The following is a 25,758-nucleotide window of genomic DNA, read 5'->3' on the forward strand; positions in this document are numbered from 1 at the left end:
CATGGGTTGAAACAACCAACAAACCCAGTGTATTTCATTATATAGAAAACATAAATTAATAAATACTAAATGCACTTATCTTCCACTTGAGTTTGTACCCGAGTAGGTTTATTGAATATGAAATGCTTAAAAGTTCACTGACAATGTATGTTAGAGTCCTGAGGAGCAAATCACACACACACACACACACACACACACACACACACACACATATATATATATGCGCGTGCAGTGTGTGTGCAATTTGCTATATATATATATATATATAGACAATTATTCAACAAAGCTTATATAATAAAACATTTTAATGCAAATTAATGCCTGTAATGAGAAATCCACCATTTTTCAGATTCTGGAAACGACATGCTTCATTCTCTAGTAGTGTCACAATAATTCACACTTGGGTTTTCTCGTCATAAAGTGCTGAAAGAGGAACTGACTGCATGAGAGAGGAAAGCGACTGCGTTCTCAGGCCCTCACATACAGTCCTCTGGATTTTATTGAGTAAAGAAGTGTGTCTCCACTGCCATATCTCCATAAAGCGCTTGTCTGAAGTGTGTCACACTCCTTTGATGGGAGTCATATAAGAATGTGTTACTGTGGGAGCCAGGGGACCAGAGGTGACCCAGCGCAAATAAAACGCTCGGTTTGCTCGATAGTTGATTCTAACACAGATAAAGAAAAGCACAGGCATAAACAACTTTTATATATAAGTGTAACTTGATGACAAGGAATCATTCCCTCTCTCTCTCTCTCTCAATGTTTTCAGCCGTTCTTTTGCTTCAGATCACAAAACACAAAGTGAGAAGAAGTGTGTCTGAGAACCATGTCCTAAAAAGAGGACCTGCAATATGCAAAATATGAATCAAGTACTATAATAGTGTATAAATATTACTAAAATAACACTGCTTGAACATTTAAGGTGTCGGCAGCAAGTCTGAATAGGAAATATGGCAGATAGTCTCCTGAAAGTCTTATTCTAAAGTTTATAATATGCAAAATAACACATAAATCCATCATCCACACCATGTGTTTATTGAGGCACAGTAAGTTTTCAGATATTATGACCAGGTTAATACCCTTCGCTGGCGTGGTCATTCTCACAAAACTGAAAACATATTTGCCTTCACACTGACATGTAAATGATATTAGAATGCTACAGATTTAAATTAGAACAGCACAAATAATTCTCATAATTAAAATTTCAAATGGAAGATCACATCAGTATAAATGTAACAATACAAATTACATGGAAACTGTCTGTGCAACTTTTTCTGCATGATTATAGAACTGTATATATAGCGAATTTTGAAAGAAAATCACACAGTGAAATGACAGATTAATGTGAAAACATTTCAGTGCATTTCCCAGATTTGTTTGAATTGAGTATCTCTTCATATTAACAATGCAGTGATGTTTGAAGACGGACACCGAAGGCGAGTTTCTTGAGTACATTCACACTGGCTGGTTTCCCGTGGTGAAGGTGCACCAGCAGAGGGCGTCTGGTGTAGCTCTAACAGTCTAACAGCCCTCTCTCTCTACTGTGGTTTCAGCATGATGGGACGATTAAGAATGGGTTTGATTGCTTTATGAGTCTTGATGGAGGGATTCAGGGTTCAGGACGGTCATGATCTCTTAGCCCATGTAGGGATATTTCCATTCTGTGAGTGGCACGTAGGTCTGCTTGACAACCTGTGGGGACGTCCACCGGAGGACATAGTGTGGGCCGCCGGGCTTGTCGTTGGTGCCTGGAAACATTATCAAAAAGCATGAGATGGGAACTTTATATTTTTGTTAAAACGCTTGAATTATTCAGCAAAAACCTGTTTGTAAATTGAGATAGAACTACTTTTCAAGCTGAATTAACTAGTTAAGCAATATTGATTTAATTCCTTTCTGGTATCATCATATGTATTGTGCTAAAATTGTTTGTGCAGGGTTTACTTGGAATCAGTGGTGATGTGGAAGCTTGTTTCCGCCACAGAATAGAAAATAAAAAAGGTAATTGGGACTTTTTTATCTCACAATTCTAACTTTTTTTTCTTGCAACTCTGAGTTTATATCTCGCAAAGGTCAGAATTGCGAGTTTATATCTCCCAATTGTTAGGAAAAAGTTTCTTATGGAAGCTTGTTTCCGCCACAGAATAAAAAAAAAAAAAGGTAATTGCTACTTGTTAAAAATATTTGCACCTGCGAGTTTACATCTCACAATTCTGACTTTATAACTCTTTATAACTGAGAGTTGTAAACTTGCAATTGTGAGAAAACGAGTCAGAATTTTGAGATAAAAAGTCACAATTACCTTTTTCTTTTTTTCTGTGGGGGAAACAAACAAGCTCCTGTAGTTATGAAACTGAAGCTGAAATTCTGCATATACATTTGCACAGATAAGGGCAGTAAGGGATTTTAATCACAATAGTCTAATGCCTCCATGAGCTATAGTTTTTAAAGAGTGTGTTTTTGATGCGATGGATTTTAGGTTTTTGATGGAGAACTCAATTATCTTGACTTTAAATGATGCCAATGATTCAGTCTCTAGAGATTAACTTGATTGAATCTGAATGATGTTTGGTTTTACCTGATGCTCTGGCGCCACCAAATGGCTGCTGGGCCACAATGGATCCTGTAGATTTGTCATTGATGTAATAGTTTCCAGCAGCGTTTCTCAAGACCTTTCCTGCCTCATCAATAACAGCCCTAAAACAAGCAATTAGATTATAAATGTATGTTAAAGATACAAGTCTAGTGCAAAGATATGAGTGTCTGGACATCTTTTTTGAAAAGCTGGGAATGTGCTGATCTGGGTTTGGGAATGTGCTGATCTGGGATTGGGAATGTGCTGATCTGTTAATTAGCATACTAACTTAATCTAATGACATGGATTACTCACTTGTCTTGGGCAAAGACGGCTCCTGTCAGGGCGTACGGAGAAGTGTTGTCTATTAAGTGCAGGACCTTCTTGTAGTCAGCTTCAGGGTAAACGTAAACTGTGAGGATGGGCCCAAAGATCTCCTGAAAAAGCAAAGAGTTCATATATGAGATGTTTTATATTCACAAGTTGCACTTGACTTGCTCTTATTATTTATATACTTATATTTCACTTTTCAAACATTTTAAAAACATTACTAGTTTTCCATCAAGTAAATTAAAGAGGACCTATTTTGTCCATTTTCAAAGTCTTTGTTTAGTTTTTGGGCTCTACCAGAATAGGTTTGCATGCTTGAATTTTCAAAGACACGTTTTTTTTCTTCCATATTCTCCATTGTTGCAGATCCTCAAAAATAGGTGACATAATGCCTTCAATATCTAGATCCGGGTGACTGTGGGTGGTAACTGGATCAGCTGAGACCATCCGTTTGTGAAGAGAAGCGTTAAATGAGGTTAAATGGAAGAGATCCTTTTATCTACACAAACCAAAGTCCACTCATTCACCGTCCTGAGCCTGTGTGAGTGTGTGTGTGTGAGTGCACTCCTGGTCAAAAACCAAACAAAGGTCTGAGCCGCTGTGCCTTAAATTGCCTGAAAAGGCTAAATTTTATACCTCATTCATGATTTTCTCCTGTGCGTCGGTGGTTTCAATAATTGTGGGGTCCACGAAATATCCTTTTTTATCATCACAGTTTCCTCCAGCGATGATCTTCAGATGTGGAGAGGATCTGGCATGTTCCAGATATTTCTTGTTCCTGGAGAAGGACTTGGAAATAAAAGACATTGTGTTTAACACTTTGAGAAGAAAACGTCATGCTTTGTTAATGAATAAACAGGAAGCTGGTTTGTACCTTGTCATCGATAACTGCTGAGAAGAAAGTGCCGAAATCTTCCACTGGCTGTGAAGTGAAACAACAGAAAAATGTCACATGAACACTTGTGAGCAGCCATTAAAGGGGTGGTATAATGCCATTTTCACAAGATGTAAAATAAGTCTCTGATGTCCCCAGAGTGTGTGTGTGAAGTTTTAGCTCAAAATACCCCACAGATATTTTTATATAGCATGTTAAAATTGTCAATTTTTGAGGATGAGCAAAAACGCACCGTTTTGTGTCTGTCCCTTTAAATGCAAATGAGCTGCTGCTCCCGGCACAGGGGGCGGAGCTTCAACAACTTGCACTCACACAGACATGCACTGAACATTTAAAAAACGTTTAGCCTTTTATGTTCAAACCGGATTCAGACAATGATGGAGAGACTCGAGAAGAAGTGACAACATGTAGAAGCAACAGGACATTTCTGAATGGTTAGTTGATGAATTTCTGTAGCTTATGTGAAGTTATCTTCTAGTCATTAGATTAGCATATTCTGTCATGATAATCTATAAATCGTGTTCCTGGGGGCGGGGTTTATGTAAATTCTAGGGTTGGTGATGTCACTAACCCGGGAGGAATGTGGTGTAGTCTCTACCAGCCGTTTGTTGTAGTCCTTAAAAAGTGATTTCTTTAAAAGCAAATATCTCCCTTTGCTTTGAACTTTGAGCGTTGTAACTTTGCAGATGTTGTTTATCCTCAAACAGCAACATTACACACTAACTAAAGTTAGAAAAGTGAAATCATATTCAACCACCCCTTTGAAACATACAACCATGATCTGCTGAAAATTCAGCAGTCGCCAGTAATAAACTCAAACTCTTCTACTTACGTCTCCCAATTTGATCATTTTGAGCAGATCCAGGAGTCCCTGTTTGATCTGAGGCCACAGTGAGTCTGGCACGTACATCCTGGAGCAAGCCGAACACTTCTGTCCTCCGTACTCAAACGCTGAGCGGATGGTGCCGGTCACCACACTGTCAACGTCTGCGGACTTGTGCACAAAGTGGAAGTTCTTCCCACCGCATTCTAAAACACAGGAAATTAAAAAATATTCAGATTTTAGAATTTTAAATCTTACACATCATTCGTATTGAATTCTCAATGCAACGGAAAACACAAACCTCCAGCGACACGAGGGAAATTCCTGTAGATATCCAGATTCTGGGCGACCTGCTTCCACAAGCGTTTAAAGGTTCTGGAGATGATACAGGAAAGTCAGATTGGAGCGATTATAGAAATCAGGACATGTTTAACATCTGGAAAAATCATATACATCTGAAAGGGTTTTCTATAGCAAGTCCTATTTGTGTCGTCAAGTTCATTACACAACTGTTCAAAAGTTAATAAATGAATGTTATTCTGCAAGGATGCATTAAATTGATCAAAAATGACAGTAAAGACATGTATAATGTTGCAAAAGATTTTTCTTTTAAATAAATGCTGTTTTTTAAACTTTCTATTCATCAAAGAATCCTGAAAAATATCTATCAACATTGATAATAAGAAGAAATGCTCCTTGAGCATCAAATCATCATATTAGAATGATTTCTGAAGTATCATGTGACACTGAAGACTCAGCTTAAATTCAGCTTTGATCACAGGAATAAATTACATTTTAAAATATATTCAAATAGAAAACAGTTATTTTAAATTAAAATAATATTTCACAATATTACAGTTTTTACTGTATTTTGGATCAAATAAATGCAGCTTTACTGAGCAGAAAAACATTAAAATCTTGCAAAAACGCAAACTTTTGAACAGTTTTAAAGTTAAAATCCTACAGGTTTTAGATTTCAACCATGCAAAAAACACCCCAGGGGTTTAAACTTTCCCTTTGCACTGCAACACCTGCAGTCTGACAACATTTTACCCGGACAGAATGTTACACTAAAGATAAGAGTAACGCAATCACATTGCATACAGTATGACCGAGTCAACCAGGATAGAAGGAGACGTACGGGACACTGCCAGTGAAGTTAATGCCAGCCAGATGCTCAGAGGACGTGATGGCGTCTCCAAACACCGGACCGTCAGCCGGGACAAACTGGATGATATTGGGTGGCAATCCAGACTCTCTCAGGATCTTATAGACGGCGTAGCTGGCGGACATGGCCGTGTCACTGGGTTTCCACAACACCACGTTACCCTGAACGCATATTTGTGACGAAGTCAGTGTTAGAAATGAACCAAAACGCTCAAGTGTCAGTGCATGTCACTGCAAATTGATTCATTTTCAGTAATATTATCAATTCGACTGCACTGACACCGTCAGATGAGAACAAAACTGGATAATGACAGTAATGTCTTCTGCAGAGATGCTTATAGCAGAATTGAACTTGTTTCATAATTGATGAGCTTTTCTCTGTTATTGAACTGAAACAAAACTGAGCTGAATATACTATTGTCTTTTAAGACTGTTTCATAACCAAAGAATTTTGCAACATTAACACTATTCATTTTCCTGTTATCTCTGTGAAACAATCTGTATTGTATAAAGCGCTATATAAATAATCGTGACAACATCTAACCATGATGGCAGGGGTGCCGGCAAGGTTTCCACCAATCGCTGTGAAGTTGAATGGTGCAACAGCAGCTACAAATCCCTGAAACATGTAAAATCCAAGTCAATACCCAATCATGGCCTGCGCAAATAAATCCGTTACGCAATTATCTGATTCTTTAGGAAAGGCCACAGTAGGGAGCTCACCTCCAGTCCGCGGTACAGCATTGTGTTGGTGCTTCCATCGCTGTCCAACGGCTGCTGGTTTTCCAGCTCGATCGCATGTTTGGCATTGAACCTGAAGAAGTCAATGAGTTCTGCAGCCGCGTCGATCTCAGCCTGGATCACAGTCTTACCCTGAGACATGGAGCAGAGGACATCAGGAACGGATTCTCTAAGATTAATGGGAAGCCAGCAAACATAATCCCATGTGTAACAGACTAGTTAAAGGATTAGTTCACTTTCAAATAAAAATGTCCTGATAATTTCCAAGATGTCCATGTCTTTCTTTCTTCAGTCGAAAAGAAATTAAGGTTTTTTAGGAAAACATTCCAGGATTTTTTTTCTCCATATAATGGACTTCAATGGAAACCAACGGTTTAAAGGTTCAGATGTCCGTCTCAATGCAGCTTCAAAGCCTCGACACGATCCCAGTCGAGAAATAACGGTCTTATCCAGCGAAACGATCGGTCATTTTCTAAAAAATAAATAAAAATTATATACTTTTTAACCACAAATGGCCGTCGTGTACCATCTCTGAGATGCGCCACACATTACGTCATCACGTTGGAAAAGTCAAGAAATTTTTTTAGAATAATAATAAATTAAAACAAAGATGTCGTATGATTTTGACATTGGAGGAGAAAATGAGTTTTTCGCCCTTCCTTATCTTTTTAAACCGGAGTACACAGACAGATGACGTGACGCGTGACCTTTGCAACGTGATGATGCAATGCGTGGCGCATCTCAGAGATGGTACACGATGGGCATTTGTGGTTAAAAAGTATAAAAAATGTATTTTATTTTTAGAAAATGGCCGATCGTTTCGCTAGATAAGACCGTTATTTCTCGACTGGGATCGTGTCGAGGCTTTGAAGCTGCATTGAGACGGACATTTGAACCGTCAAACCGTTGGTTGCCATTGAAGTCCATTATATGGAGAAAAATCCTGGAATGTTTTCCTCAAAAACCTAAAAAAAAATTCGACTGAAGAAAGAAAGACATGGACATCTTGGATGAGTAAATTATCAGGACATTTTTAATCCCATGTGTAACAGACCAGTTAACATCAGACAACAGCCTCCAAATGTGCAAAGGTCTCAGATCGAGGGGTTGCTTCATGTTTGTGAACACGCACCTGTCCGATCATGGTCTTGGCCAGAACGTCTGCTCTCTCGGGTCCACTGATGATGTCAGCAGCTTTGAAGAAGACCTGGGCTCGATCTGCAACCGGTTTAAGATCCCATTCCCTCCGAGCAGCGACTGAAGCCTCAATGGCTTTATTGATCAGCTCCTAAAGACACAAACCAGACCAATTGATGATGCGAAATAAAACCTTTGAAATGGTTTCATCATACTGGTGAGTTCAAGTGAGGTGTTCAATAAAATCTCTCATATGCTGATGTTATAATTTACACTAAAAACATACTGTACCTTATCAGCGTAGCAGAACTTGGACACTTTGTGAGAGTGGTTGAAGGGCTATGAAGGAAAAAAAAGAACTAATTAACATAATATCACTAACTAAACTAATATCACAATGAACATGATTTATTAGAACAATAACTCAATATCTATATACATGTTTGTACATCAGTGAAACATAATTATATAAATTGTGAGAAAAGCGATTGTAAAAACTGGCCGAGATGTTTATTTAAAGTACAACATAGAAATAAATATTATAATAACACAACACAATAATAATACATGGATTTTAAATAATGACTTAAATTTAAATGATTTTATTTCAAGTTCAACAGAAAAATATAATAATAATAATAATAATTGGACCTTAAATGTATGTTGTGCATGGCACAATATTAATAATAAACATAATATTTCATGCAGTGATGAACTCCAGAGGTATCGACGACTATTTCACTGTAAAAGAGCAACAGATCACATGTTCATACAGAAACCAGAGAAATGATTAACTCACAGACAGCTGGTATCTGATATCTTTGGTCCACACTTCTTCATTTCCAATCACACATGGAATCTCTTCTGTCTTTCCCTTCAGGTTTTGTAACGCCTGATGATCAAAGTAAAACAGAGACGGTCAGTCAGATACGCAGCTTCAGTGTATCAGGACATCTGAGTCAGTGTGTGTGTGTGTGTGTTTCACCTTCTCCAGGTCTGATCTCTCTTTACTGCCCTCTTTAAACCCGAGCACGGGCTCATTCTTCACCTCCACAGCTGCACACGAGAAGGTCTTGAACCTGCAGAGAAACAAGCTGAGTCTTCAACACTTCTCAATGAATCTGTGGGCTTTTTCTTTAGTCTCGTTTAGTCACGCAAAACACAAGCCTCTCAATCAGTAACTTATATAAAGTCATCTAGACAGAATGGCTTCAAGAATAACTTGTTGTAAATCCATAACAGGAGACAATTGGGTCACTTTAGTTTTTAATGCATCCAGCTGAAAGACAGCTGCTTATTTATTAAAATAATAAATATTATTTAAAATAATATCACTATGTTAAAAAACTAATTAAAACCCTCGTTGAAATAAACAAAAAAATATTACTAATTTATAAGTATATAGTTCCAGTCAAAGTTTGGAAACATTACTATTTTTAATGTTTTTGAAAGACGTCTCTTCTGCTCATCAAGGCTGCATTTATTTGATCAAAAATAGAGTAAAAAAAGTAATATTGTGAAATATTATTTCAATTTAAAATAATGTTTTTCTATTTTTCTATTATTTAAAATGTAATTGATTTCTGTGATGAAAGCTGAATTTTCAGCATCATTACTCCAGTCTTCAGTGTCACATGATCCTTCAGAAATCATTCTAATGATTTATCTAATTTAATTCTATTTATATAATAATCATTCGAAACAGTTGTGCAGCTTAATATTTTTTTTAGAACCTGTGAATATTTCTTTGATTAAATTTCTTTATTCTTTATTGAATAAAAAGTTTAAAAAAAGAATAGCATTTATTTTAAATAGAAATCTTTTGTAACAATATACACTACCGTTCAAAAGTTTGTAGTAAAGAAATGGTTCAATGTTGCAATGTTTCCTTTATACAGTCTTGCAATATGTGTATTATGTTTATGAATAGCTTTATATACAGTAAAAACAATGAGAGACACTTGTGCAAACAGATCTCAGCAAGCTAACAGTGGGAGGACAAGTTTCTTGAGCCATTGCATAACACAGTCTGCCTGCCTAATAGCACGTAAAATGCACACTTCCAAGCTCACACACATCACATGATAATGCACAAGCACACGATTATTATTTTTCAATGCACAAGGTGACACATGTCAAATAGGCATCAGAAGACTCTCAAGAGTGAAAGTCATGTGTAAGTCCATGTGCAGTCGCATACATACCCCTTCCAAGACTGACAGATGACAGATCTCACTCGTAACATGTTTAATCTGGACGTACAGGGGAAGGAGAGATTTTATATATGTGTTTTACAACAACAACAACAACAACAAAAACTATGTGTATCCTCCCGCTGAGGAACTATAGCGCTAAAGTAGTATTAGAATACTTACACTCTCCAAGATCACAGACGAAATCACATGAATGGAGGACAACTATCACTTCCGGGATAGGGGGGGATTTCATGACAGGCGAAATGTGTTGAGCCGTTACATTTCATAACAACATTTTCTAATAAAAATAGATAGTATTAATTAACAGTTTTATTTAAAATGGTAAAGGTACGTTTACCGGCTCATTATAAATATATATATATATAAATTCAAGTTAAGCGGCACCCCTGTTGTTCATAAATGGGACAGGCAAGAGGGCGAGTCTCTCACTGGCCAATCAGCTTTCGAGACGTTCGGCTCCCCGTGAAACATAAGAGTCGTTTTTCCTACAGTGTTTCTATTAATAAAATATTAAAAATGTTATGCCCATTTGCCAATTTTTTTTTTTCCGCAGTCAAAATTAGGAGTTCAATCAGTACAGCACTTAATGTCTAAAGTGTTAATACTTAACACACACAGTCGTTAAATAATGTTTACGTTTGTGGAGGGCGAGAAAATGTGTGTGTGAAAATTCTTTTTCTGTAATAATATTTACCGCTGCACTTCAAATTAACACGTGGCCCAACTAATCAGAAACAAGGATCTGAACTATCCGTTTTATAATTACGTTTTTAACACAGTTATTAGCATCTATATTTCATCATGGCCTCTAGGCTTCCCAGGTAAAAACACGTGTGTTTACATTGAGAAGATGTTGTAATGAGACTATAAGAGAACATGTCCACACACCACACACCTCCAGACAGAGTCAGAAAAAGCATAATATTCATGTGGTTTGAGGCTTTTTTAATCGAATAACTAGGCTATACATAGACTATCATAACTGTCCATTTGTACATAACATCTCAAAATTGTAAATAACATATCTGTACATTCATAAAACTTATATATATAAATTAGTGCTGGCAAAGATTAATCACGATTAATCTAATCCAAAATAAAAGTTTGTGTTTACATTATATGTGTGTGTGTACTTTGTATAATTATTTGTGTATATAAATACACACATATGCATGTATATATTTAAGAAATATTTGCATGTATATACTGTATATATATATACATAATTTATATTACATATACATATAAATACAGTATTTTATACTGTATATAAATAACAAATTTTTCTTAAAGGTATAGCGGAGGATCTTTCCAAATTTTAGATAAGACCCGCCCTCTCCACTTTTTGAAAAGTTTGATTGATTCACCAGAATGATTGACAATTAGGAGGACCAATAGTTTAGACTACCCACCAGGAAGTAAAACATCCTCCGCTATACCTTTAAATATATACATGTGTGTACACACACACATATAATGTAAACCAAAATGTTTATTTTGGATGCAATTAATCATTGCCCAGCACTAATTTATATATATATATATATATATATATATATATATATATATATATATATATATATATTTATATCTATATGTGTGTGTGTGTGTGTGTATGTATATATATATATCAACAAACGCTAAACAAATTGTGTTTTGTTAAACTTAATCATTATGAAAAAAAGGACCTCAACAAAGCAAATGAATCAAATATGTTTATTGTTTGACCCAGCACCAATTACATTCATTATTTTGAAACATACACCAGTTGCTCACACACCAGGAAAACTCATCTGCAGCATAAACCAATGACAACGACAACATAGAAATGTTCTAATGTACGTGACTACGTGTACTGATCATTTCAGATGTCAAAGTAATTATAATAAAAAGAAACAGTGCTATGAGAAGGACGCCAGCCACAGATGTTTGCGAAAGCCACTAACTTACAGAAACTGTAAATCTGTTGTATAGGCTTTCTGTGAAGCTCGCTGATGCTGGTACGATGATCACTTGCTGATAGGGGTCTAATGAACTGGTGTTTTTATGCTCTATTAGAGATTCCATTTTAATTCAAAAGTAATTGTGCAACGTCACTGTATCTGCAGCTTGGCGGACAAAACCCGTCTTCAGAAAATACCTCATACTGGTCAATGTACTGTGATGTAAAATAAGGCGAACGTGACCCAACAGAGCAATAACATCCAGTGTTTTATCTTGTGTCTGGTGAACTAAATAACATTTTCTATGAGCTCATCTGATATTCTGTACATTCATTGATAAAGGCATGATGTGATAAGCTAATGCGTTAGGAAAAACAGCATTATTGATGTGCAGACAAAACAAAGGCCCGAAACATATTCTATGCAAGTACGTGAACACAAGCGCTACACAAGCCAGATTTTGTGTGTTGTGTACGCTTATGAAAGTTCACACAATATGACCCCATTATTACAGTTTCATGTTTCACAGATTTTTCAGCCTGCATTTGCTGCCATTTTGTGCTTTTCTTAAAATGAACAAACATGAACACAGTTTTACTTTCTCATCCAGTTTCAGTTAGAAAGCTCCTTCCGAATACAACATTCAAGTTCAAGCACAAAGATATTTACCAAATCATACCTTTGTTTTGGATACTTGGAGAGATGCTTCTCATTTTTCCTCTATAAAGACTATGAACAATGGAGTTAAATCAGAAAACCCGCAACATGCACTTTTTCCAGTTCACCTTGCGATGCTGCCCTTTGCCCATTTCTTTGTTCATAAATCATAAAATAGATTTTAACAAGAGGCATCTGACCCATATTATGGATTCAGATTCAGAAAAGACGAAAAATAGCTTAATTTTCACCATAAACGATAAAAAAAAATAGACCAACAGTGTTTCAGGTTAAAAAAGGCGAGAACTCAGTGCAGGTTTTATTTTTTTTCTAGGGAAAAGCATCCAAATTGGCCCTGGATACCCTGAACAATATAAAAACGTGAATTTTATACATTTATAAAATTCAAAAGCCAGACTTTATTTCATATTTGATAGGTTTGGGTATCAAATACACAAACCAAATTGCAAAATTTACAGATGATTTTATCAAATATGATATCAGCTCTTTAGCTAATAAAATTAATGAACAAAAACAATGCCCACCAACTTATTTACTACAAAATATATATTTTAAAAACCCTCTGCAACCATATTTTGATCTTATAATTACATCTTTGAGCTATAATTAAATCACTTATCAGTTTAATAAACCCATCAAATTTTCCCATATTTTTAGATTAATATAATTCAAATAATACGTATGAACAATTGTTTTAACCCAGGAACACACAAGATTAAAATGCAAAATATAAAGACACCAAGCAAGACAAACACAAAGGCAATTAAACCTCATAGATACAGAAACTTTATAAGCCATATCCATGAACACAGACGCCGAATCTGTACGGAACAGCGGCCATCATAATGCAACTTGTCCCATAATCCTTTGCTTTTGTAACTATTGAATTTACATATATTTATAGACATGGGTATGATTTCAGATAAACCCAACCCCAGCTAACAAAGTATGTTCTCCGAACATTCAAAATGTCCATGAAAAATGTTTTAAAAATGTTAAAGAAACATTCCATTTTGCAAACATTCTGGGATTGTTACTTTTGAACATTCCGAGACAAGTAGTAACATTTAAAAAATTAATGTTTTTGTGCTAACATTTTGAGAACATTATTAAAGACCATAAAAAAATAAAATTAAAAAAAGTTCTATTAACGTCACTGAAAGATTGTTTGTTCATCATTTTGAGAGAACCTTGCCGGAACGTTCCCTGTTGGCTGGGACATGGTCTATATACAATCAAAACCTCCACCGAAATCTCTTGACTATTTAGCCTTGCAAAGAAATGAGCTTAGACATCAAGAAAGTCCCCATACAATCAACAAAATATATTTGATTATTTCCCTCATGATTATAATGAGTGCAACTTTAAAAAGTAGTGGAAATGCAGTAAGGCCATCCAGAATGAACCTGCAATATATACAGTATTTAGGCACATATCTGTAACCCTTGAAAAAGCTTCCATCATCATTGGTAGCAGCTCGAAATGATGTGACGCTGTTCCACAGATTCTGTGCGTAAACATTGTGAGGCCTGGGCAACACTTTAACACACACGAACAGAGGGAATCGCCTGCGCTGCAAACAAAGGCAAATCATAAACACAGATCACGAAATAAGGCCGATTGCATAGAACGTGAGCTTGCTCTGTGTTCCACTTTCGCGACTGGGTTCGGGGCTTAAAAGGCCGAAACGTTTCTGCAGTAAACCGTCGATTTCTGAAATAGTTTTTAGAAAAATAAAAAGCCACAAATGTTCTGATGCGTTTGATCAGAGGGGGTTCAGTCCGTTTTGGTCTGATTGGCTTCCAGTCTGACGTGTCACTGAACGTTTTCCAGTTTATCGAGATGTGGATTTGGGTTTGATCAGGTGTATTGTGTGACGTATTTTGGCTGGGACTGATCCGATTCATAGCAGAGCTGTTGCACCGTGTGACGCATCGATATTGATGTCAAGCACAAAAACAACCCTCATCAACTCCGCCCCACTCTGACTCGGAGACGGTAAAGCACCTACAGGATTTTGGGTTTGTGGGAGTGGGCTCTGTCCCTCAGTATAAAGCCATTGGCCTGATTGCTGGGTGGCCCGAGAGCTGATTGGAGCTCGTGGGGGGAAGAGGGCGGGGCCTGGCTGGGCAGGTATCAGCTGATTGGCCCCTCCGTCTCTCCATCCTTGTCTGACTCGTCTTGTATCTCGTCAGTGTTCCCTGAGTCACTGCTCGCGGTTGAGCTGATGGAAGGAGAATTTCTGAAGGAGTGAGATATTGTACGCAGTCACATTATATGATAGATAGAGTTGTCAAAAGTACAGACTTCGGTACCAGGTTGGTGCTGAAATTTTAGAAATATGACGATACCAGCATTTCCCTCTAGCATTTGAACGCTGTTGAATGGATTCTTAAAAACCTCTGATTGCCGATTGTGTTCACACGCTCAACATATATGTCTCTGATTGGCTACAATAATCAACAATGACATCTTTGATGCTCTTTATCGAGCACTTACATAGATAGATACACACGAGAGCGTTTAAAAGCAGGCGTCTATATTATGGATCCGCTGATAGATGCCGCTTTCAAACGCTCCTGTTTGTATCTATGCAAGCGCTCGATGAAGAGCATCAAAGATGTCCTTGTTGATTATTGTAGCCAATCAGAGACATATATGTTGAGGGCATCAACACGATGGCCAATCACAGACATATATGTGACCTTGGACCACAAAACCAAGGTTTTTTTGGTTTACACATCATCTGAAAGCTGAATAAATTTGCTTTCCATTGATGTATGGTTTGTTCAAATATTTGTCCAAGATACAACTATTTGAAAATCTGGAATCTGAGGATGCAAAAAATCTAAACATTGAAAAAATCTCCTTAAAAGTTGTGCATTTATGTTCGCGATTGTGCAGCATTCACTCACAGAAATAAATGTTTTATATATTTATGGTAGGAAACTGACAATATATCTTCATGGAACATGATCTTTACTTAATATCCTCATGATTTTCGGCATAAAAGAAAAATCGATAATTTTGACCCATACAATGTATAGTTGGCTATTGCCACAAATATACCCGTGCGACTCGAGACTGGTGACGTGATCCAGGGTCACATATGTTGAGCGTGTGAACACAACGGCCAATCAGAGGTGTTTAAGAATTCGTTCAACAGCGCTCAAAAAGCTAGAGGGAAATGCCGGTATCGTCACATTTTTAAATTTCAGTACCGACATGGTTCCGAAGTCTGTACTTTTTGACAACTCTAATGATAGATTTGGTGTCATTCATCCAATCAGTGACACTGACACCACAAATATGCAAATAAGGATGTTAAGTGTGAAAAGGCCTTCTGTTAGACTTAGTCTTTAGCACTTTTGAAGACTACAAACAGTAGACATACTATAAGCTGTTAGCAAAAGGCCTTTAGTGAAGCTGTATTGTCTGCATGATCTGTGAGATGATCACCTGCCACCCTTGATCATTCTCCTGCAGGTCTCCATCTGCACGTCCAGCCCTCGCTTCATGCTGCACATCTCCATGTACTCGTGCAGGTGTCGGTTCATGTCACTCTTAGCGGTGGCCAACTCCATCTGTGTGAGAGAGAACGATCTTTCATCCCAGACACCTTCAACTCCGTCATAAACGAAGAGGTTCAGAAGGGGGACACACACAATCATAAACAATCACAGACAAATGAGAAAAACAGGCACATTCGAACCTCAATTTGTCCGATTGTCTTTTGATATTCCTGCTCTCTGGTCTTGAAAAGAGACTCGGTCTCATCGATGAGACTGCCGAGACTGCCGTCCTGAGAGGCACAACAGAGAAACAGGCTTATTTCACTCACATTTCCTCTCAATCTGTACAGATGTATTGAGAACGACAGCACCATACACTACTGTTCAAAAGTTTTTTGAAAGAAATTAATACTTTATTCAGCAAGGATGCATTAAACTGATCAAAAGTGACAGCGAAGACATTTAAAATGCGACAAAAGATTTCTATTTCAAATAATTGTTGTTCTTTTGAACTTTCTATTTATCTAAGAATCCTGGAGAAAAAACAATCTGTCATGGTTGCCTCAAAAATATGAAGCAGTACGACAGCAAATCAGAATGATTTCTGATGGATCATGTGACTCGAGTAATGATGCTGAAGATTCAGTTTTGCATCACAGATGCAGATTATATAAAATAAACAATAAAATAAATTCTTTTTTTGTTTAAAATCAACGACATTTAAATAACGAGTTAATACATCATCAATCCTTCATCCAAAATGTGTTTGTGTCTGACCCTGATTCACTATGGTAAGCCTATTAAAAGTGTTTTTAGACCTGTCGGGATGGTTTTCATGGGAAATTGTGAACATGCGTCACTCGCCATGTGTGTCTCATCATATCTGTAAATAGAGTAAAGTTGCTCAGCTGCTGTGACGCGTGTCTGGTGTGAGAGGTCAGAGGTTAGTTGTGTGTGTGTGTGTGTGTGTGTGTGTATTTCTGGTGTGAGAGGTCAGAGGTTAGTTGTGTGTGTGTGTGTGTGTGTGTGTGTGTGTGTGTGTGTGTGTGTGTGTGTGTATTTCTGGTGTGAGAGGTCAGAGGTTAGTTGAGTGTGTGTGTCTGGTGTGAGAGGTCAGAGGTTAGTTGAGTGTGTGTGTGTGTGTGTGTGTGTCTGGTGTGAGAGGTCAGAGGTTAGTGTCACAACGAGTGAGAAAGGCTGACATGGAGCTGCTAAATCTCCAAACTCCGGAGAATCACCCATTTAAAACAAACTGAACAGAGGAGAGTCTGCTGGAGAAAACAGAATGAGACAGAGCTCGTAATAAAACAAGAATCAACATCAGATCGAGTGTGTGTGTGTGTGTGTGTGTGTGTGTGTGTGTGTGTGTGTGTGTGTGAGAGAACAGAGGAGTGTCTGCTGGAGAAAACAGAACGAGACAGAGCTCGTAATAAAACAAGAATCAACATCAGATCGAGTGTGTGTGTGTGTGTGTGTGTGTGTGTGTGTGTGTGTGTGTGTGTGTGTGTGTGTGTGTGTGTGTGTGTGTGTGTGTGTTAGGGGTTGAACGACTTCAGATTTTTTGAAGTCGACTGTTATGACATCAAAGTCGAGTCGACGTTGACTAGTCACGTCATTCATAAAAACACAAGAGATGGGACTGCTTTTCAACATGCCCCAATTTGCAATTTATTTGCAGAAAATGATACAGATGCTGACAGACAGTTCATAATATGTTGCAACTTAACGGTAATGCAACAATAACTTCCGTTTTAGTGCAAACATTTTTTAGTGATGCATTATGTTGGCATAACAATGCCATTTATGCAAGATGGGCTGTAAGCCTACTCACTGTCACAGTCCTGCTCATTCACAGTTTTTACTTTTCGATCATGGTTTGCATGTTTAGTGAAGTTTCTAATTGACCGTTCGCAAAGACCCTCCCCCTTTAGTTACTGTTGCTATGTCCGACACAGTGAAATATACATCGCGGAGCAGAGAGGACACTGACAACGTGCTGACAAGACAGGACAGAGCAGGTTACTTTTAATATGTAAACAAAGTCTCAACTTTCATATTTGGTCATTTTATAAAGAAATTTAAACAATAAATACCGTTTTGTGGCTCTTTAATGTGTCGTGACAGATCGCTGTAGAGCCTCTTAAAGCTGCTCGTGAACCGATCTTCTCTTCCTTCTAGTTCATTTATAGCATCAAATAAACATGAATATACTGCTACATAAGAAGGAATGTTGTTTTAACTGCAGAAAGACGTCAGTACACGCCGTTATTCAAGTTCAAATCATCCAACGTTAATCCACTAACTCTCCTGACTGCTTTGTCGGACAGAAATGGCGGATTCGGCGGATTATGATTGGTCAGATCGCCTGTCAATCAAACTCCCTGCGAAGGGTAAATTTACTGCTGTCGAGATGATTTGCATTCCTCACTTAACATTAGCGGATGCCTTTTCAGATGAGTGTGCATTGCACTTGTACTTTTGTTGTACTTCAGGACAGACTTACTTTCCAAGTGACATTTTTACAAGCTTCATCTTTAGTGAAGTATTTCCACACACTTGATGGTGACAAACAATCATAGTGTCACATGATCAACGCGACTAGTCGACGTCAAGCTTAAAGCGTCACGGCATTGCATTAAGGTCGACTAGTCGACTAATCGACTAGTCGGTTCAACCCCTAGTGTGTGTGTGTGAAAGAGAACGAGATAGAGCTCGTAATAAAACAAGAATCAACATCGGCTTGGCTTTTCAGAGATGGAGAACTGAGGGATCTGAACATTTTTTGTTGTATTTTATTGAACAGATAAACTGCCATATGTATTGAGTTAATTGTAAAGCATCTTCTATTGTGAAGGCTCATATTCATCCGCAGTCCCTCAGAGCTGAACAGTGGTAGTGTATATATGCAAACTCACCGTGTCCGGAGTGTCTCCGTTGCAGTCGAGAGCACCGGTGCTGTTGGTAAGGGCACAGGGTATGTTGTAGTTGGTGAAATCTTCCCATAGCAGGAGCGTATCGTCGTTCTCCTCCCACGTCAGACTGTCACAGTCATCATCGACATCAAACGTCTCCCGCCTAGCAACAAATGAGTTATCTGAACAATGTCTGCACGCGAGGAAAAACAAAGGGACAGAAAAAGAGGAGAGAGAAAGAGCAGGCAGTGAAGACAATCACGGACGAGACAAGAGTGAAGCACAAAACAGGACGAATACATACACAAACATACATATAGAGACTACATTCACACTGCAGCTGAACGAGTTTTCCCTCAAATACTCTTCCAGTAACATTAATACAACGTTCGTTCAAAGTTATCTGGGACCAGTTGCATAAACTTAGCCTCTATGTTAAAGGGATATTTCACCGCTGGATAGATGAATGTGTATTTAAATTGGGTCATTTATGTAGTAGAAATGTGAAATTATTTTAGAAGTTGGTGCCTTCTAGACTGAGAAAAGCCAGAAAATGTATTTTTGGCTCATGTTGATGAAAGACAACAACTCCCAGAATGCACTTGCTTCGCTGCCCTACGAGGACACTCCCAAGCCACGCCTACCGGTTACAGAGGGCAGTGTCGGGAGAAATGATACAGCTAGGCTACTAGTGACTCGAAACTGAAGAGACGGCGTTTTATCGTGAGATCCCCCTATGGGCGGGTTGAAGACATGCGGGACGAGCTCCTCCTACTGGCTGGAGTCTCTCGCCTCTGGACTAAAAAGCCTCCGATGATGAAGATAAATGACGATTTTTGCGTCATCAGAGGTTTTTTCCAGACACACAATACAGAAATCTGGATACAGGACATGAGGGAGGGAAGCACGGTCACTCGAAAATACTACCGGGTTTCTGATACAAAGCTTAATGCTAATCGGTGAAGTATCCCTTTAAGAACCAGTTTGAGTAACTAGCAGTTAGATAAGAGGTAATCCATCTTACTTATCCAATTCAAATAAGACTTATCTACCTTTTTATGTAACTGACTTTAAAAAGTTAGGAACAGTCTTGGAAAAAAACTTTTAAAGCAACACTAAGGAACTTTTCCTTTTGAACAACGCCCTACAGGTAATTTGTCCATTACCGCTGTCGTAAATCATTTAGTCTACTGTCGCACGCACGCCCACTGTTTATCCAGCACCGGCTTTGGAATGAACGATGTCCACAGATAAGGTAGAGTATGTGGCATGATTTCATGAAAGTATGATATATTGCGACATCAGAAACGAAGAAAAACGAAATAATGACTATTGTAACGCTTGACGTAAAGCAAGTCAAATTTGTAGTTTTCTTATGTCTCGTTCGAACTACAGAAACGCGACCCGGATTGGCAAACTTGTATAGTGTGGTTATAGCAGATAAAGGACTGCAAAGCGAATCCAGAAGTGCCGTTCACCCTGTTACGACTTGATGAACCACTGAAACGATTGTGGAAACATTATTTTAAGGTAAAAAATGTTCCTTAGCTTTAAGATTAGTCTTAGCCGTTCATGCAATTGGTCTTTAAAAATGTTCTCAAAACATTAAAAACTCAGACAGGCTTTTGTCTGGAAAAAAAATACATTTTTGCATATACTACTAAGTTTATGGAAAAGGGGTAGGATTAAATAAGTGTATACTTCTTCCTACTCCTTTTCAGACATGTCTATGTTGGCTAATGTTACTTATTGTTTATTGAACGTTTTGCTTATTCAACTTATTAGTAACATTTTGGATGTTTTGTTTGGTTTATTTTTGATATACATTTTCTTCATTCATTCATTCATCATTCATAATTCTAATTCAGCAATTAAAATGAATATATGCTGTAGAAAATTGCTGCAAAAGTAGATGAAGCTCTTATCAGGAGTAAGAATCAGATGCTCAAACAGAGAAACACAGAGATACAAGCTTTACATGGTCAAAAGATGAAAACCTCATTCCCCGTTCTTTATAAATGCATGGAAAAAGAGCAACCCCCCCCCCCCCCCCCCTTCATATTGCTTTTGTCCGTCTGCAATTCTTATCATCACCACTCGATGGAGACAGAGTACAGACATGAAGCAATCTCAATCCAGCATATATCTCTCTGACTGCAGTCTGAAACCTGAATCTGGACTCACAGCTGGTTGAACATGCGTTTCATCTCATCTGTGATGTTAAAGGGAACGTCTTCCTCTGAAGTGCTGGGATCAGCATCCATCTCTGAGCTTTCCTCATCCGAGACCTGCTTCTTCTCCTTCTTTCTGCATGCAACAGCCGCCTGAGACCAAAAATATTACAGGCATATTAAAAGCCATGGACATATAGTGTGAGTCTGGCAGCAATGCAGTATGACAGCCTTGTGTGCACTGCAGTAAAGATCCTTCCTCAGCAGTTCTCCTCCTGCGATCTGTGTGTGTTTTACCCACCCTGTCTGCTGGGGCTCTGGAAGGACTGATGTTGAACATCTTGGACATGTCCTCTGAGTTCCTCTGCTGAGCCACGTCACACAGTTTGGCCGTGATGTCGATCCTCCTGCAGATGTCCATGTCCACCTTCATGGCTTTCTCCTGGATCTTGGAGTCGAGGTCGGACATTTGCTAAACAAAGATTCAAACGGTGTTAGAAAATGAGAAGAAAACTATTGGTGCACAAAACAATTATGATGCTGGAGAAACAAGAATGACATTCGCAATGTCATTAGATTTGTGCTTAGTCACAATTTGTCTCCAAACCTGGCCTATAAATGTCAGCAGCTTTAAAGAAGCAATCGTCACTTTATTCTCACTCCCATGCTTCTATATTTACACATAGGCCACGTGCACACTGCAAAGTTTTGCCATGTTGACATGGGCTAAATACAGTCAGTATTTGATTTGACAGCCGCATTTATTAACAGGTGTGACACTCCAATTGTCCATGTAGTGAACCACATACAGCCTGTATGAACAAGTAAAGAGATAGTTCATCCAAAAATGAAAATGTTTTCTTTGCTTAACCTCAAACAGAACACAGAAGAAGATATTTTAAAGAATGTTGTTAATCAGACAGTTGACAGCACCCATTGACTTCCATAGGAAGAAAAAAAATGGCTACCGTTAACTGTCTGATTACCAACATTCTTTATGTGTTCAACAGAAGAAACTCATACAGGTTTGGAACAACATGAGGGTGAGTAAATGATGGGTGAACTATCCCTTAAGCAAAATAAATCCACTTTTCTGTTGTAACCATAAATTACATCATTTAATTATTAAAGATGGTCCAATCAATGAGCAATTTACTATAATTTTTTTTATTTTTTTTTTATTTTTTTTTTGAAAATAAATAATATGTAAAAAAAAAAAGTAAATATATATTTTAATATTTAAAAAATATTTAAAAACGATGTATTTAAAATAAAAATAATTGTAATTTTTTTAAAGAAAAAAAATATATAAATAAATGTTTAAAATAAAAAATGTACCTTTACAAAAAAATAAATAAATGATTAAATATTAGTTTTTAAGACTAAAAATATCTATTTCAATATTTATTCAAATACATTTTTCAAATAAATGACATACACATTAACAAAATACACATTGCGTTAAGAACTGATAGTTCAGTTTGATTCTCTACTACACACTGCATACATGAAAACTCTTTTTTTCGGGAGTGAATTGAGTTGTAAAATGCAGTTGTCGCAAATAAATAACTGAGATGAGTGCAAATGGAACAGTATTCATTGATAATCATATTTAGCTGCAGTATTGATGCTGATTCAAACCAAGATACTCATTCTCTTAAAAACACACTATATGCCACAGGATCACTTCACATCACTGTAATCTCATGCTGAATATCAATTACATCAGTCATAAATCAATGTCATTGCACATAGATGCTAAAACCAACAAGTTAGTCTTGTGGTGAATCCACAGGCACGCAACACACTTGAGCAGTTCATTTCACCTAAAGGCCTCATGGGAAACAATTGCTCTGACTCATTTATGGTGTATGGAGAAGAGGGAAAGGCAGAGCACCAAACCGCAGATGGTGAACTCAGACACACAGAGTGCAAGAAACAGATGCAAATGAAACGAATCAAAGCAATTGTTTTCCTTTATTAAACACAGATCATGTCTTGCATTCTCTCTTACTTTCAGGTCCTGGATTTTCCTCCGGTTCTCTACGGCTCTAGAGCGGCATCGCCCGCCAGCCTTTATAATAAATACAGATTTCAGTTCAGTTTTTATTGCCCCAAATCTATTTTTAATATTTACCGGCACGCGGTGACACTCGTGTGTGAATGACTACAGCTGACAGACGAGGCTATCCGAGAGCGACGTTTAACGTTAACCCATAAATCCAGGATAAACCGTTTATTCATTCCTCACCATCCTGATCGGCTGGTATAAACTGAAGGTGTGTATGTGTTTGACACTGAAACAATGACAATATGTGGGCATGTGTGTATTGTCTGCCGCAGGGGAAAAGAGCCAAATAAAGCCGAGCGTGTTTCTCTGCTGTCATGAAACAGAAATCATGGAAAACAACCAGACACTGGGATAACTTTGGAATCAAGCTAATAAAGACCTGATTGAGATTCTTATCAAATGTAGTGAAAACAACATCCACATGAAATATTAAGTTTTATTTTGGACTGCAAACTGATGATGTGATAAAACAAAATAATTACACTGAACTTTCTGAACTTTAAAATGCACGAAAAAAATGTCCTAAGAACATTTTGCTAACATTCCCATTAAGGTGTGAAAAAAGTTTTTTTCCTCCACTAAATGTTCTATGAAAGTTCTAAGTGTCTTTTAAATTATTTGTAAAAAAAAATCGTTTATGCAAATTTTAAAGGAACACGCCGACTTTTTGGGACTTTAGCTTATTCACCGTATCCCCCAGAGTTAGATAAGTCCACACATACCCTTCTCATCTCCGTGCGTGCCGTAACTCTGTCTGACGCACACACCGCTAGCCTAGCTTAGCACAAAGACTGGAGGTAAACGGCTCCAGCTAGCATACTGTGACAATAAGTGACACAATAACGCCAACATTTTCCTATTTACATGTTGTGATTGGTATAGTCACAGCGTGTCCAAATAACAAGGTCACATGACACACAGCCATCTTCTAACCGTATACATACTGGGAACTATATTCTCAGAAGGCGAAGCACTGCTACTTGGGCGGAGTGATTTACTCGCAGCGCCTGAGAAGCCCCGTGGTGAGGAGCAGAGAGTTCCTCAGAGTTGGAGTAAATCACTCCGCAGAAGAAGCAGTGCTTCGCCTTCTGAGAATATAGTTCCCAGTATGTATATGGTTAGAAGATGGCTGAGTGTCATGTGACCTTGTTATTTGTACACGCTGTGACTATACAAATCACAACATGTAAATAGGAAAATGTTGGCGTTATTTTGTCACTTATTGGGAGCAGTATGCTAGCTGGAGCCGTTTACCTCCAGTCTTTGTGCTAAGCTAGGCTAGCGGTGGGTGCGTCAGACAGAGTTACGGCACGCACGGAGATGAGAAGGGTATGTGTGGACTTATCTAACTCTGGGGGATACGGTGAATAAGATAAAGTCCCAAAAAGTCAACGTGTTCCTTTAAGGGAACATTCCATTTGATCATTTTGCAAACATTATGGAAATGTTACTTTTGAATGTTCTCTAATCATCCTGAAACATTTAAAAAATGTTAAACTGAAACATATCAGACAAAACATTCCATTTGTTGTTTTGAGAACATTATTAAACTAACGTTCCATTAACGTCACTGGAAGAACGTTTGTTTATAACCTTTCCGGAACGTTCGGGAAGACTCTGTCTGTGTATGGAAATACTCACATCGCTCATGAGGCTCTTAAAGACCACCAGTTCAGCTTTCAGTCTTTCAACCTTCTCGTTCAACTCGTCCTGAACGGTTTCAGACTCGTTTACGTTCTGAACACACACACACACACACACACACACACACAAAAGCAAAGCAACATATGAATACATTAAACAGCCTGTGTGTGATCACATTTCTCTCTGGGTCTGGGTTTAGGTTTAGCTGGTTAGTTTGGTCTAGTTAGCCGCTTCTACATACAAAGCATCTCCACTGACAACCATTAAAAGCATTTTTTTTATTTGATCAAAAATACAGTAACAACAGAAATATTGTGAAATATTATAAAAAATTTAAATAAAATAAAATGTAATTTATTCCTGTGATCAAAGCTGAATTTTCAGCATCATTACTCCAGTCTTCAGTGTTACACGATCCTTCACAAATCATTCTAATATGATGATTTTTTGCTCAAGAAACATTTATGAGCATTATCAATATTGAAAACAGTTATGCTGCTTCATCCTTTTGTGGAAACCATGAAGCATTGTTTTTCAGGATTCTTTGATGAACCGAAAGTTCAACAGCATTTATTTGAAATAAAAATGTTTTGTCACTTTTATTTGAAGTTCAATTAAATTAATAATATAGACATGTTTTTGTCATTAGATAGCTTACAACAGGCCTTCACATGACTTTAGTAATAAAGCTTACAGATGTTCATGTTAAACGGCCTAAAGCACAATCACCCCAGCTTGAACACAACACACACTCTCCAGTCTAATGAAACCCCCACAGAGGCTGAAGGTTAGAGAGGAAATCCATACGGCTCAGGGCAGAACTGGAAAAGCTGGGCATGTTTGGGCTCTCCGGGGACGCTTCTCTCCTCTGCGCTTTTGCTGACCCATAATCCAATACAAACAGATGCAGACGTTTATTGATTTTCCGGCCGCTTCAGCAGAA

At 37.8% G+C, this 25,758-nt stretch overlaps 2 protein-coding genes across 5 annotated transcripts in view; both read right to left on the reverse strand.

Annotated features, from left to right (window-relative positions):
- Nucleotides 1–1,012: 1,012 nt before the first annotated feature.
- aldh4a1 (aldehyde dehydrogenase 4 family, member A1) lies at nt 1,013–10,135 on the reverse strand. Of its 2 annotated transcripts, XM_082155368.1 has the most exons (16): nt 10,044–10,135; nt 9,873–9,920; nt 8,654–8,747; nt 8,468–8,560; nt 7,960–8,007; nt 7,664–7,819; nt 6,514–6,663; nt 6,335–6,409; nt 5,765–5,952; nt 4,925–4,998; nt 4,633–4,829; nt 3,780–3,827; nt 3,542–3,694; nt 2,891–3,012; nt 2,579–2,697; nt 1,013–1,748 (listed from the first exon to the last, which is right to left on the reverse strand). In XM_082155368.1, the coding sequence occupies exons 2-16, from the start codon at nt 9,911–9,913 to the stop codon at nt 1,636–1,638; spliced, it is 1,671 nt and encodes a 556-aa protein (XP_082011494.1). In that variant the 5' UTR covers nt 9,914–9,920; nt 10,044–10,135; the 3' UTR covers nt 1,013–1,635. The 2 variants fall into 2 exon arrangements, with proteins under 2 accessions (XP_082011494.1, XP_082011493.1); XM_082155367.1 differs by lacking the exon at nt 10,044–10,135 and having other exon boundaries at nt 9,873–10,036.
- A 1,451-nt stretch (nt 10,136–11,586) lies between these two features.
- Nucleotides 11,587–25,758, reverse strand: part of iffo2b (intermediate filament family orphan 2b) — a 38,094-nt gene continuing 23,922 nt past the window's right edge. Inside the window, exons 3-10 of one of the 3 annotated variants that reach the window (XM_082155898.1) lie at nt 24,813–24,908; nt 23,115–23,174; nt 21,402–21,572; nt 21,114–21,253; nt 18,933–19,092; nt 16,218–16,307; nt 15,965–16,089; nt 11,587–14,729 (exon numbers count right to left, since the gene is read on the reverse strand). In XM_082155898.1, coding sequence (XP_082012024.1) covers nt 14,642–14,729; nt 15,965–16,089; nt 16,218–16,307; nt 18,933–19,092; nt 21,114–21,253; nt 21,402–21,572; nt 23,115–23,174; nt 24,813–24,908 — 930 coding nt within the window. In that variant the 3' untranslated portion in view covers nt 11,587–14,641. Of the gene's footprint in view, nt 14,748–15,964; nt 16,090–16,217; nt 16,308–18,932; nt 19,093–21,113; nt 21,254–21,401; nt 21,573–23,114; nt 23,175–24,812; nt 24,909–25,758 lie in introns of all 3 variants that reach the window. The other 2 variants (XM_082155897.1, XM_082155899.1) reach the window with 2 other exon arrangements.

This window comes from Leuciscus leuciscus (genome assembly GCF_965113295.1).
Source record: "Leuciscus leuciscus genome assembly, chromosome: 23".
NCBI classification, from domain to species: Eukaryota; Metazoa; Chordata; class Actinopteri; order Cypriniformes; family Leuciscidae; genus Leuciscus; species Leuciscus leuciscus.